Here is a 15,348-nt window from a genome sequence, read left to right as displayed (position 1 = left end):
CGCACGTAGAGGCACATATTATCATCATTATATTATTGTTGTTCGTTTGGGCTTTCCGATTTTCATCGCCGTCGCCATAGACCAATGGAGATTAGAGACGCGCAATATGTTTTGGAACTTGCTACTATTACAACAGAAGCCACGATAATATAATACAGTATATTATATACTCAATATTGTTATCGTTCAAAAAACAGTGATTTCGATCGTAAACTCATAGTAATCCATAATATTCGTACGCACGCGACTATCGCGAGTTGACCGGTGGCCTATATATGAATATATAATATATATAAATTGATATAAACATATTTATATATATATATGTATTGATACGTGACAATACATGGTCTCGGTGGGTAATACACTAATATAGTAGTAGTGAGAGCATAAGAAAACGACGATGGAAGAGTAGGAGAAATCCGTCTATCGTTTTCCAAGGTAAGCGCACTCGGCAGCGACGGCGATACGAACGCAATTAATTCTACTGCCTACTGATCATTGTTATCGAACGACGACGAAACGCCCGTCTGCCGATATTCGAATTTCTAAACAAAATATTGTGCGCCTAAGCTTTTACGCGAATCCCACAGACTCGTGTAAGCTATTTTGCTCTCTCCCCCTCTACCCCCGTCGACGACCCCGAACCACCCCTAAGTACGTAAATCCAAGTTGACCGAGTCCAAGTGCACCCGCCGCAAGCACTGTGTGCGATATATGCATTATGCACAACGCACACACACACACACACACACACACCACACGGTGCGTCGGTGCTCACTGCAACACTGTTCGTTGCGGGCGGTCGCGCAAAAGCGTACCGCCCGTTCCGACGACGGGAAGTGTTATAGAATAAAGAATAACGAGGAAAAATATAATATTATCGTAATCCGGTACGTCGAGAAGAAGCCGAGACGTGCGCGCGGTATTGGATCGCGCCGGCTCTGGCAGCACTGCGGCAGTCGTCGTACAACACATTGTACTCCTCGGCACCGACCACCAGTTATTAAACATTTCGCCGCCGAACGCGCCGGTACGCAGATTCACACGTCCCGACGTTCGCCGTGCGCAATCACCCGACGACGACGACGCCGCCGCAACTCTCCACCGCCATTCACCGCCACCACTGTCGGCGCTCTTTGCCGTCGCCGCACCACCGGAGTGTCCCTCCTGCCGCCGCCGCCACTACCACCACCACCACCACTACCACTACCTCTACCACTGCATCGTCGCACGCTAAAAATGGCGTCCGCCACCGTGTGATCGTCGTTGTCGCCGCCGCCACCGACGTCGCACCACGCAGCCTCATTCATGTTGTGAGTATAACAATATTGTGTCAACGACTCGTTATTTGTGTTGCAGTCGCAATATTTGTCGTAACCATTGCGTTACATCTGTACGAAATCGCGTCTTCCGATGCGATTTTTTTGTTTATAAATCGTATATTTCTCATTTCCTCCAGACACTCGTAATAATAATAATAATTTGTATCGCGTGTATTCGGATCGCAGTCGTCGCCACCGCGCTTATCGCGGCAAATGATTAACCGTACCGTTGTTTGCGCCGCACCCCCCCCCCCCTACCGCACCAATTACCTCCACGACCCGTCGCGCGTATTGCATTCACGTTCACCTTCACGCTCCGTCACCGTACTCACCACTTTTATTATTATTGTTGTTGTTGTTATTATTATTACTATTATTTCCTGCGCCGCCGTCGTGTCGTACCCACTACAGCTGGTGGTCGGGGAGGTCGGCGCTGCACGTCAAGCACCGTCGCCGGATTATTTCCATTACCTTATTGTCCCCTCCGACGGCGTGTAAAAAACGAGACCGATTTTTCTCGTCCGTCACCGCTGCCGGCGACCATTTTGAAAATTTATTACGATGGAAAAAAAATCGATCGAACACGCGCTTTTTAATTTTTATTACTTCCCGATCCGTTTTTTTCCCGTCATGTCACACCACTCGACCGCCGCTTACGCTCGACTCCGGACGTCAGCTTCCGGTCGGTCGCGACGTAATCGTCATTTTTACCCAATGTTGTGTATGTCGCACCTATGTGGGTAACGCGGTGTAATGCTTACCGATCGGATTCGGTCCCTTTACTTTGGGTTCCTCTGGATTTTCCTATTTAATACTACGGCCGTCGTCACTAGTTATTGGTTGGTTGTTGTTAATCGTTACACGATCATCGTACAATAAAGCCGACGTGTGTTATTACTTATTACATACCTATGCCTATAGGAATTGTCCGATGCTCCGAGAGCTGGTTTTATGAAATCGAAAATTCGCGATGAGTTTTGAGACGGTAATAATATGTTTCGATGAAACTATGTAAGCTTTGGATGTAAAAAGTACCGGTTTTGTAATTTTAAATGATGAGCAAAAAAAAATTATTTTTTATTGATATTCCTTTTAATTTTATTAACAGCATATTACAAATTTTAAATAAAAATTTTCTTATTTTTAAATATATATGAAACATATTTTTTATAAAAATGTACCTGATAAGCATTAGATCGAAATTAATGAAAAATAATTTATTAATAAATAATGGCCAATAACTGACTTTATAATAGCAATGAATCATGATCAACCTATTAAATATTAAATAAATTAATATTATTAAATCAAGTGATATTTTATTGTTGTTTATTTATTTTAATAGTTAATAATTGGTATTTCTTTACAGTTTACCTTATTTTTTTAAAACTTATTAACTTTTTCAATTTAAAATTTTACCTAACAATATTTAAACTAAAATGTATGTACAGGTTACTATAGTTAGTATACTCAGTTTAATTTTTATATGGGCATGTAGCCAAATCTATAGCCAACTATGTAAGATTCAAAAAGGTTATGAGATCACAATCATAAATTTTTATAATTTTTATAGTACTATAAATTGTATTTTTACTTTATTCAACTTGCATGTACATAATATATCATTGTGATTAATTGTATATTACTTATGATCTGAGACTTCCCTATTTAAAGTTATGTATGTACAATTTTGAAAAATTTTACATTCTCAAAATGTATTTATAAAACAAACAATTTGTAATTTAATATTAAAATAAGTATGTATGCAACCCAATACAGTTATCCATTATGATTTGCGCACACAAGGAAAATTCAGTTATTCAAAGTGGATACTTAATGTCCTTCATAAAAAATATTTTAATGTAGTTAGTAATATATATGACAATATTGTTACCCTTTCTATAAATAATCGTAAAAATGTTGTTGATTGATATAGCATATAATACTATTGTGTTTAATATAAATATATTCTATCAAAATAAAATGTATTTTATAAGATGAGCTACAGTGTACTGCCTCCTAAGAAACTCCCAAGTTCTTTGCGTTGAGTTTACCACTCATTTTGGCATTTAGCCATTATAATTGTTTTTAACTTTATTTATACCAATAAAATCAAACAGTTATTTATACAATTATACGATTTATAGAATTTTAGTTAATATAAATTGTAAATATTTGTTTTATTTTAATTTTCCTTTTTTATTCCACAATTAAATTGTGATGTACCACTTTTTAATATTTTTTAATATACCCATCACTTAGCAACTAATTGTATCATATATTGCCTGTACAAGCAAACATTAAATATAGTGTAAAGAGAACGCTACATTTGTCTCTGTCTTACAAGTGTGTAACATATCAAATATATGTACAGTAGTATTGTTAGCTTTAATATTATAGTTAATCGACCTATTATGAAACTTTATGATAAGAATTTTATTTGTGTTTTCATATAGGTTTCAAGTAAGAGCATTTTTAAACTGTACTATTTTATATAGGTACTCAAAACTGTTTTAAAAATTGAATTATTGTAAAAAACTTACATGCAAATACAGATAAAGTTCTTACCATTAAGTTTTATAATAATTTATGAATATACCAAGCTAAACTTGAACTGCTGAGCATGGATTTGCTATGTTATGCACTTTTACAACAGAGATAGTTAGACGATATATTATATCATACATAATGACATAATTTTACTACTTACTGTTATTGTTCAAATTGTTTATTAATTGATTAATTTAAATTTTTATATATTTAATTTGTTTATGTATTTTTTTTTTCATCAATCTATTTCTAATCAATTAGCAATTTATTTTCTATTTAAAAATGCATACTTTTTAATAGAAAAATCTACAAGCCTTGATGGCTTAAATAAATTGCCTTGGGTTTAAAATGCATTCAACATTAATTTTTTTATAGTATAAAAGTAAACAATAGTCTGCCTATGAACTATAGAATTAGTTGTCAATTGTCTATCTGTTAATTTATTATTAATATTAAATACTAAAAAATAAATAAATAATACAGCAGAAATATTGAAGATATTGTCTGAAACTTTAAGTCAATTAATGGAACAAGTAGAATGTCTAATCCCATTTTTATATACAATACTTGCTGACAGAGCAACACTAAAATTTATTTTCAGTGAACTCTGACTATTAAAAACATGTATTTAACAATGAACCAGCCAGCAGAAAGCTTGACAATTTTACTTATTTTACACTTAAATCAAATTGTATGAAATTTCAAGACATTTTAACAGAATTTTGGATCTCATACTTCAGAAATACAATTTTAATATTGTTTTATAAATTTTAATTTTGATATATTATTATCTATGAATAATTATATACATATATATTACTAAATTTATTTTATATGAATATCACCTAAGTATATATTATAAAACACTGATCATTTAGGTATAAGGCACATTACTTTAAGATAACACAATTAAAAATAGTTAAATTTATTTATAAAAATAACACCACTATGAAAGAACTACTTTATGTTTCATAACTAAATAATTATGTTTTAGGAATACAAAAAAAAATATAAATGTATGATAAATTGTAAGTAGCTTTACATTTTATACATTTTTAAACCTGAATAATAATCAAAACATAAACATTAATAATGTTTTTATGAATTCTATTTAAGATTTTTAAATATCTATTAGTTATACAAGACTTATTTGTAATTTCTGAGCAGGTGTATTATGAAATATTTTATTATGCTGTACTATGTATAAATTAAATGTATATTCTACAAACTGTCCTAACCTTACCTTGAGAGTTGTTAAAGGAAATTGTTATTCATGATTTTTGTTTGCTCTTAAAAATTGTACGCTTATCTAAAACTTATTAAATTCTAAAATTATTTATATTTGAAAAAATTTCTTCTTATAAAATTTGGATGCATTTTCCAATATTATTTTAATTTTAGAAGTGTATGTCAAGGCTATAAAATAGGTACATGTTTCTAGAATCATTGTACATTTATTTACTCCTTGAATTTTGTAGTCTTAACTGTTCAAAATAGATAAATCTATTGTACGAAAATAAACATGGAAGTGTTTATTTATTAACACTACGTAAATTTTCTATACTTAATATTTATATTTTTTAATGTTTTAAGTCATGAACACTTTATGATGATAACGATAAATTCATACTAATTCGTACTTATCCAATTCGTTTAACTATAAAAATTAAGAATACTGAGTACTAAATTGACAACTACCTACTTATTTTTTAGTAAATTTTTTAATAGGTTATATTTAGTGTATTTAAACAGTATGGTTACAAAATAAAAAATGTGTAATGTTATTTTGCTATAAACTAGTTAGTTTTTATTGGACATTTCATTATACCAGTGTCCAGTTGTAATAGTACTTCACATTAATTTTAAATAGGCAATTTTATAGATTATTTAAAAAAAAAAAACGTAAACGTAATAATTAAAATATATCTAAAAACAAAATTGCGCTAATATAGTTTTCTATTGATTGTCTCGCGTAGTTACTAGTTATAAAATTATTCATAAAAATTGTATCAGTGGCAGATTTAAGAGAAGGGGGTAGAATAGAGGCACAGGCCCCCTTGGTGGTTTTAATTTAGCTGTATTGTCAGTAATAACATGCACGTGAGAGCGATCATTTTCTATGTTAGGACGTAGAAAAACATACTTAAGAAGTACAATGAGAGAAAATCGTTTAAATAAATTAACATTGCTTAATATTCACTAAGAAATTAATGTAATATCAGAAGATATTTTAGATCTCTTTTCCAAACAACCGCCTAGGCGTTTACAGTTTTCCCTACAATAATATATAAATTAATTAAATACATTTCAAATTATTTTTGTTTATTGTATAATATTTCGATATTAAAAATTATGAATCATAAATTAAATTATATTGTTAGGTTTTTCATGTTAGAACATTTGAGTAATAATTTATTTGAAGGCTTAACATTAAAACTGGTATAAAAAACAAAGATGAAAAATGTTGGGCACCCCTCCATCTCAAAAAAAAAATCCTAGGTCTACCACTGAATTGAATAGATTCTTGACTATTTAAACGTTATCGTTATTTTATTTATATGTACAAATATATATTATTTATTTTTAATACCTAGGTAATTATTTAGTAGACAAAGATCAAAAGTCAAAAAATTACTTATTTTAAATATTTTTTATAAATATGCTCTTGGAATGATAAAAATTTAGTCAACTATATTATGGATATTGTATATGAACTAAGCGATGGAGTTTAGTGATTCGCGTACATCGAGTGAATTGTTTGTAAATTTTACGATGTTTACTACTTTATACTTAGTAGGTACTTACGTCTACGTCTTAGACGTCGTACTCTCACTCAAGTGAATGTGATCACTGATCACAAATTACTTAATCTCTCGCAGAGAGGGCTTAGAAGAGTTTAATATTAAAAGTAATAGTATAGGTACCTACGAATGTTGAATTAATATATCTTTACTAAATAAGTTCCTTTTTAAAATTGTTTTTGAAAGTTTGCGCAACGACGAGATTCAAATTTTTTATTTTATAACAAAAATGATAAAATTCTATAAACATTTTTTTATATTATTTTATACTTTTTTATAAAATTCTCAGTTGAAATTATTAAAATTGAATATAAATTTACTTCGACCCTATAAATACATTTCGAACTTAGGCGTAATTTGTTTTCTATTAATATCTAAAGATATTGTGTTAAAATTATGAAAAAAAAAGATCAATTTACCATTGTTAATTTAGAAAAAAAAAAATCTTAGTTTAAGTGCATAAAAATTACCTCGGAAAGTACGTAAATCAGTCGATAATAGTTATGGTTAATAAACATGAAATTAAATTCTATTTTTGTACATTAGAAAAACAATATATTACGACCTATATCAGTATTAAAACAAAATTTTCCTATATCTTTAAGTTTTATAAAAGATAATTAAAAAACATCTACAGAAAATGAAACATTATTTTATTATAATATGCTAATAACAGAAAAAATATTAATTTGTTTTAGTGAAAATAGTTTGTTCTTTAATTTTTAAATTTTTAAACTTCTATATAGTATTTTGTTATAATCTTATATTATAAAATGTATTTTAAATTTATTAATTTATTGTGGTATAATACTATTATTACGAGACCTTGAATGAAATAAAATAGTGTTTCATCACCACTTGAAACTGAAATTGGTGGTTTCTGGCGTTCATAATCTTATGTATTTACTAAACAGTGTGTCCCAAAAGTTCCATATAACCTTAAATGTCTCCACGATCGATAAATATTTTAATACGTTTTTTCATCAGTCTAAGTGATTTGTTTTAAATTTATACTTTAAATTAGAATTTTGTTTATAGATTTCTGATGAAAAAAATACATTTAATTTATCAATTTATCACCAAGACTTGAAATTGTATATGCTAAAATGAAATGAATAGGAAACCGATTTAAAAGCTCTAAAAAGCAAGAAAAATGCCTTGAAAAATACGACTTAATACACTCATAACAGAATTTTTTTTAAAAATACACTAAAAATATGTTCTTTTAAAGTTATTTTTTATTATTGAAAAAAAATATTAATTATAGAAATTGTTATTCTGAGGTATAAATTATTCGTATTATTTTCATCATTTTCTAGTTTTTCTATCTTCTTTTTACTTTGAATGAAAAAAAAAGAGTGGGCAAGTGGGTATCGCTCTGCTGTATAATAGAGATGGAGAGTAGGTCACTATAAAGTATGTGTAAAATTTGAATGCAATGGAAGGTATTATTGTATACGAAAAACGATCCTGAACGAAGATGATTTGCCAGTCTAGGATAATTAGCAGGATATATTATATTATTAGCAATATTAGCTATATTTAAATTGTAATATATCGTTATTTTACGCGATTTCGTAAAATATTAAATTTCATACGTTCACAAAATATTTTCTTTGTTGACGCTGAAGTTCTTTTTTACAGTTATTTGTAGGAAAACATATGGAAAACTTTGTATTGGGTTTTTTAACTTTAGGTATAAATCACGAAAATTTTATGAATTTTCAACTTCAAAATTCCTTGCTAATTTTTACGATTATGACATATTTTGTAAACGTATTAAAAAAATTTGGCACTAATGGTTTTTTTTTGGTACACTATGTAATACAATTACAAAATAATATTATAATGTTTATCATTAAGTATTAGGGTATTATTTAAAATTAAATATTAAATAAAGTATAGTAAAAAATATTAAATAATTGTATATTATGAAACTAATACAATTATTATAATTATTCTAGTTTGTAAGTTGATATATTATTATTGCTATAAAAAAACCACAATAAAAACATAAAACCGCAATATGTCTCATATTTTTTCCTATTGAACTTTAGAATATCTGTTATACATTATATAATACCTATATATTTCTTATTTTTACCTAAATTTTAAACTAAATTATTTTATTTTATGTTGCCATTTTTTTTTCATAAAATACATTTTTTTAATAATTATATTTTGATTTAAGGCTAATAATGGCAACTAAAACTGAAATTGAGAATGAAACAATTGAAAAACCGCTTGAAACTCAAGATATGAATGCAGTTTGTACAAATTTGCAGTACTGTGACGATACAATTAAACTACAATCAACAAGAAAACGATGTGTCAGCACGTCAATTCTTATAAGTACATCTCCAAAAAAAAAAAAAAAGAAGGTCAAAATATAATACCACCTAAAAAGTTTTTGCTTGGTGGTAGCATGTCTGATCCCCTCAATTTAAATAGTCTCCAGAATGAAGATATTAATAAGTAAATTAAAATGTTTTTATATATTTAATACTGTCATTTATTTTAAAATTATGTTAATGTATTATTTTTATATTTCAGAGCAATGAATAAAACTCCAAGATCATCACCTTTACATTCAAATACAGTAAACATAAAAAAAGATCAAGTCAATGTTATGATTCCTAGAAATTTATCTGATCCATTGGAACTTAGTCAGTGTGATGAAGCCAAAGCAATTGCATGTTCTGGCATAGATTCATTAAAACAAAAAACTCCACAAAAATGTAAACCTAAAATACAGCTGTCAAAATCTTTATCTGACTCAGGTTTAACTACTGAGAATACCCCAGAAAAAGAGTAAGTTATAACTAGTAATAATAAAATTAAATTTAAAGAGTTTTGATGTTAAATAATTATGTAACTATATTCAGATCTAATAGTTAGACATATTTTACAAAATATCACAATTTAAAATCTATTTAAGCAGTATAAAAAAACTATTTTACTCCTAATTATTAATAGTAAATTTTTATTTATTTTTATTTAGTTTTAAACCAATATATAAAAATGAAAAGGAAAGACAGGAAGAAGAAAACATTATTTCTTCACCGCCTAAAAAAAAGTTCAAACCTGAATTGCCTGAAATCTGTATATCCAAGTCTGAGAATAACAAAACTTCAGGTGAAATAATTGAAGTAATAGAATCCATCATAGATGTATTAGTGAATGAAGTTCTAGTTCAGTCATTAGATAAATGTAATATTCCAATTCCAAAAGCTCCTGTTGAAGCGGTTGTTGAAAAGATACTCGAGCCATGCAAAACGCTGTCACCATCACCTGAAAAAAAAGTTGAAGACGGTAAGGATACACAAGAGCAGTGCGAAAAAATTAAGCCCAAAAGATGTGTAGTAAGTCCGGTTGTTAAGCAGCCCTCATTGTCAGAAAAACACTGCAAACCTCAGCAGGTTGTTGTTACGACGTCAGCTAAACCAAAACAAAAGGTTAATAAAAACGAGCCCAAGTTTAAAGAAAAAAATTCGTTGTTTAAATATGGAAATTATAACAGGTAAGATTAAATATTATTGGCAAATCCAAAAATGATTTACCCTTTATCACCATGTATTTTAACGTAGTTAGAAAAGAGATGTCCAAACGGAAAAACTCTTTAAACACTTTGAATGGATCAAAGGACTGTATCTTTCAATAAATTGCTGGGTATGATCTAGATAAACTGATATTATGATAATCACTATAACATTAAATAAACTATTATATTATTATAAATTATTTTTGACTAGTATAATATTTGTAGCTATTATAATTTGTAAGAGTTAAGAACATTATTCTGCTTCAGTTATTTATATTTATATTCTTTAAATAGATGCAACTTTGTCAATGTTAACTACTTATAAGATTTGATTGATGATCATCTCAGCATTATTAAAGTTTAAACAAAATGTATGTTCTCAAATTTTAACTATCATTGTTAAAATTATAATCAGAGTAATTTTATAGTGTATAATTTAGTTCCTCCTAATTACTGCTTATTGTTATTTATCACAAATATCTCATTATCTAGAAATTTTAACACAACTATTTTTACTGTGCATATATTTCTAATTCAAAATTATATATTTAATTATTTCTGAGCTAATCTTGTAATGAAGTATTTTTGACATTGTAGTACTTTAGTAGTCTTAAAATTGTATGTAATATTTTACTTTATTTAGGATTATTGCACGCCTAAACAAAATACATAATTTCACTTATTAAATTAATAGTATTTAATCAATTTTTGTTTTATAATGAAAGCTTTACCTTTTAAGCTCTAAAGTTCACTAAATAATATTCTTACTTAACCCTTGATTAGCTTACTTTCTATTCAAAAACAATTAATTTGAATATTCTTTGACGTATGTTTATCTTTTACTTACCCGAGAATCTAATACTAAACATATTGTTATCATTCAGAGTAAATTTTTACCCATTCTCAAACAGGATTTGAAAAGAATTATTTTTCCAGCATACTGAACGATCTAATTATGCGATATAGATTTAAAAAACAAGTTTAGATTCCTTGTCTACTTTAGATCCTACTAACAGCCTTTTTATTTTACAAATTTGGACACAGAGCCGTGCCGTTAAGATTTGGTGTCCCGGGCAAAATTAAAAATATTCGCCCCCTATTTTATTTATCATTATACAATTCAATTTTTTTGGTGCCCCCTTTAAAGCACGCCCCCTGCCCCTCCATGGCACGGTTCTGTTTGGACATATACTTCATATAAAGATTTGTCTAATCAAAATGTATATTCAAGTATAAATTGTATTCCTTCAGATAAACAAATGGAAAAGTTCTACGTAGTAACCAAGTGAACATATTAAGCCATTCAATATCAAATAAGTTCAGATAATTCTTTTGGTGTAATGAAAATCAATTAATTAAGCAATAAAACAATATGGGATTAAATGAAAGCTACCACTACATGCACGTAATAAATCTGATAATTGCCTATATGGAATTCCAATTACAAACGTTGTGTTTCAAATCCTCTTAAAAGCAAAAGCATTTTCTATCTTTGTACGTTGATTTTTACATTATTATAATTGTTTATCAAGTTTAGAGCATTTTTAGTTATAATGTTTATACCTTAATGTTAGACAATTATTGTTGAATTCATTCCAATATTAAAATTAGTTTTATTGAACATAACAAACCTTGAAACACTAAGTAAAAACGACCAGAGGATCTCGTCGTTTGTCTGTTTAATTTAACACAGTAATAATTACACATACATTCCTAAAAATGACGAATAAATTAATTTTAGTAAACCATTTAGCATCGCGATTCAAGGGTCGCACTCACTAAATTACATTCTATAATGTACTCTGATAATACTATCATATAAGAATATAATATTATGAAATGCCTTTTTCACCTTGTTTTGATACCACTTTGATAATAAGAATCATGAACAAAATGGTAAACAAAATTCAGTATCCGCCATTTTATCCCCGGCAAATATTTAAATATTTAGATAGGAAATTTGGTGCCCGGTCACCCGGAGTTATTTTGATTGGAGTGCCTATAGTGGATATTGATTATTCGTTACCCAATAATTTTATTTTAATATATTTATAGATTTTTTAAGGGTCACTAAATTAACATTTGTTTTCTCTGTCCATCTTGTGCATAATATAGGAACAGAGATATTCCGTACTTACACGATTACGACTCTTGTTCAGTTTAGGGCAAAGGCACCTATTTTATATTTTTTAAAAAAGAATATTTCCTGTGCATTGATCGTATAGATTTTTAATATTTTCATTTTTGAATAAGTTATTAATGGTTAAAAATAATCGAAATTAATTTAAATAAAAACATGCTTATAATTATAAAAAGTTAAAAATATTAAAAATCTATCCGGTCAATGCACATAGGAAATATTCTCCTTTAGAAAATATATAATAGGTGCCTTTGCCCTAAACTGAACCAGAGAGTCGTAATCGTAGAAATATAGATTATTTATATTATGCGTGAGATAGACGGAGAAAACAAATGTTGATGTGACTCTTAACGATGATAGTATTAAGTTTTGAAATAAATTCAATAAAATAACATTTTTAAATTTAATTTTCCAATAAGTAGGAACACATTCACATTAGTTGCCACGTATATTATTTTACTCATATATTTTTTTGAAACAAAAATTTCAACAAACCAAAACCGTAAGTGAAAAAAAAGAAGTTATTAGTTTTACATTTAAGTATCCCGAAGTTCGTAATTTTCAGTGTTTTACATATGCGTCAAGGCTCTAGTCTATTGCGCCTTTAATGAGAATTTTTATTTATTTATTTTTGAAACTCGCGTATTTTATCGAGCGAAGAACGAATTATTATAATCTTATCTGATAAAATATGATAGTCGCTCTCTTGTCTATCACCTCCGGTGTCTTATTATATTCTTACAATATTTTGTAATTTATAAATTTTTATACCTACTTTGATATAATGAGCTAATATCGAACAGATTTCAGAACTTAATATTATTTTTTTAATATTTAAATTATGTTACTTGAAAAATTACTAAAAACAAAACTTTAAAAAATAAGTTGTGTAAATTTATCTATGGTGTCTAACATTTATCTTTTGGTCATTAATTAGTATAATTTAGACATAATAAATATTTATGTGATTTAAATAAAAATTACAAATGAAATCATAAAAATCATTAAGAACACTACTATGGAATTTTTATAAAGCCAAAGTTTATTAAACCAGAATGTAGGTGCTGAAATGATTATGATAAGATATAATTGCAATGAGCATAATGTACTCTTAATTTATAATTATTAATCTCCATAAATATTATTTTAAATAAATGTGTAACCTTTTGAAACAATGTGTACTTGTCCAACCTTGGTTTTTAATTTGAATGAATTATTAAACATAAATATGCCACAACATGATACTCTTATAAAACATTATTGTAATGCATATTTTTTATTTTTTTATAGATATTATGGTTACCGTAATCCAGATGATGAAGACAATAGACTGAAAGTGTTAGCTGAACGTACGGATTTATTTTATGGCAAGGACGTGTTGGACATTGGCTGTAATATTGGTCATGTGACATTCAGTGTTGCTAGAGATTTTGGTGCAAAATCAGTTGTAGGAATGGATATTGATCGTAAACTAATAAATATTGCACGCAAAAATGTACAGTATTACATCAACGATACGGCGCAATCTTCCTCACATCTATCATCAAATTACCATTTTAAAGATTATAATTCGAGAAGCCATAATGATCCAAACCGTGATATAATCGAATCATTTCCTATGTCATTACCTTTGCTGTATGGTCCTATTAATTTAGCTGGTATGACGATATCTGGAACATTTCCCTACAATGTCTCTTTTGTACAGGTTAGTAAAGCATAAAATGGGTGGTAATTCTACAAATTTAAGCTTATAACAAAGGTAATATGTTACAGGGAAATTATGTATTAGAATCTGATCTTTTACTATCATTGGAAACGTGTAAGTTCGACGTTATTCTCTGTTTAAGCATTACCAAATGGCTTCACTTGAACTGGGGTGATGACGGTTTAAAACGAGCTTTCAAACGTATGTATGCACAGTTGCGACCTGGTGGAATACTTGTGGTTGAGCCTCAGCCGTGGAAATCGTATGGTCGTAGAAAAACATTAACGGTAAATATGATGATAATGTTATTAAACAAGTAGAATATTTATTAACTTTATTAAATGCATAATTTTAGGAAACCATTTGGCGAAATTATAAAAACATTCAACTGAAACCTCCAATGTTTACAGACTATCTGTTGAACGAAGTTGGTTTTGCTAACTGTGAAACTCTTACCATGCCTCACAATCCATCTAAAGGGTTTCAGCGTCCGCTCAAGTTGTATAGAAAATCTAACATATTAGTATCTAGAAACAAACCAAAGTGTACGATAGTTAAACCAAATGAAACTCAAAAATCATAAACATGGTATTGAAATACTCACTTAATTCGTTTTAGGCAATCAGTCTTGAATATTTATGTTATTGTTCTTAGCACTGTAATTTAGCAACTGGACCATGCGTTTATTGACATTTATTACCAAATTGTTATTTAATATTTTTTGTTTCTCGTAATATTTAATATAATTCTATTCATTGTACAATTTGTAAGATGAATAAATATTTTTTTATTGTTGAAAATATATTGATAATGTTTTATTTTATTTTTCATAATTTTGTATGAAAGCATTTGGTTAAACATTGTTTATTTATTGTTATATAAATAACAAAAATAACAATCTGCCATTGGCTTTTACTTTTATGCATACAAATTCAATGGAACGATCTTTAGTAATATATTAATCTGACATTTTAGCACTATTTTTTTGATTTAAAGACAGATGTAAGTAATCATCGGTCATTTATTTATGTCGTTCTATTGTATACTAATTCATTACTCAATTTGTACCTAATCGCCTAACCTTTGAAATATATTTTAAAGTCAAAAAATTATATTCATTATATTATTTAAGATATTTGTAGAACAAAAAACAAATATAATATTTCAATTAATATTCAACAGCTTAAAAATGCCGATACTAGTAAAAATATTAAATTTTATAGTGTTATGTTATTATAAAAAATATAAGATCAATCAAATTATTTCAAATAATAAAATATTTTAGT

The 15,348-nt window shown here is 28.2% G+C and overlaps 1 protein-coding gene across 1 annotated transcript; it reads left to right on the top strand.

The window, feature by feature from the left end:
• Positions 1-987: 987 nt before the first annotated feature.
• Positions 988-14,864, top strand: LOC113556773 (7SK snRNA methylphosphate capping enzyme-like). The gene is given in 8 exon segments (XM_026961915.1): positions 988-1,316; positions 8,868-9,055; positions 9,058-9,151; positions 9,230-9,487; positions 9,678-10,196; positions 13,648-14,062; positions 14,131-14,349; positions 14,418-14,864. Coding segments are annotated over 8 exon segments (1,926 nt in total). The 5' UTR covers positions 988-1,311; the 3' UTR covers positions 14,646-14,864.
• Positions 14,865-15,348: the final 484 nt, after the last annotated feature.

This window comes from Rhopalosiphum maidis, chromosome 3 (genome assembly GCF_003676215.2).
Source record: "Rhopalosiphum maidis isolate BTI-1 chromosome 3, ASM367621v3, whole genome shotgun sequence".
Lineage (NCBI taxonomy): Eukaryota > Metazoa > Arthropoda > Insecta > Hemiptera > Aphididae > Rhopalosiphum > Rhopalosiphum maidis.
This window is presented reverse-complemented; position numbering and strand designations above follow the sequence as displayed.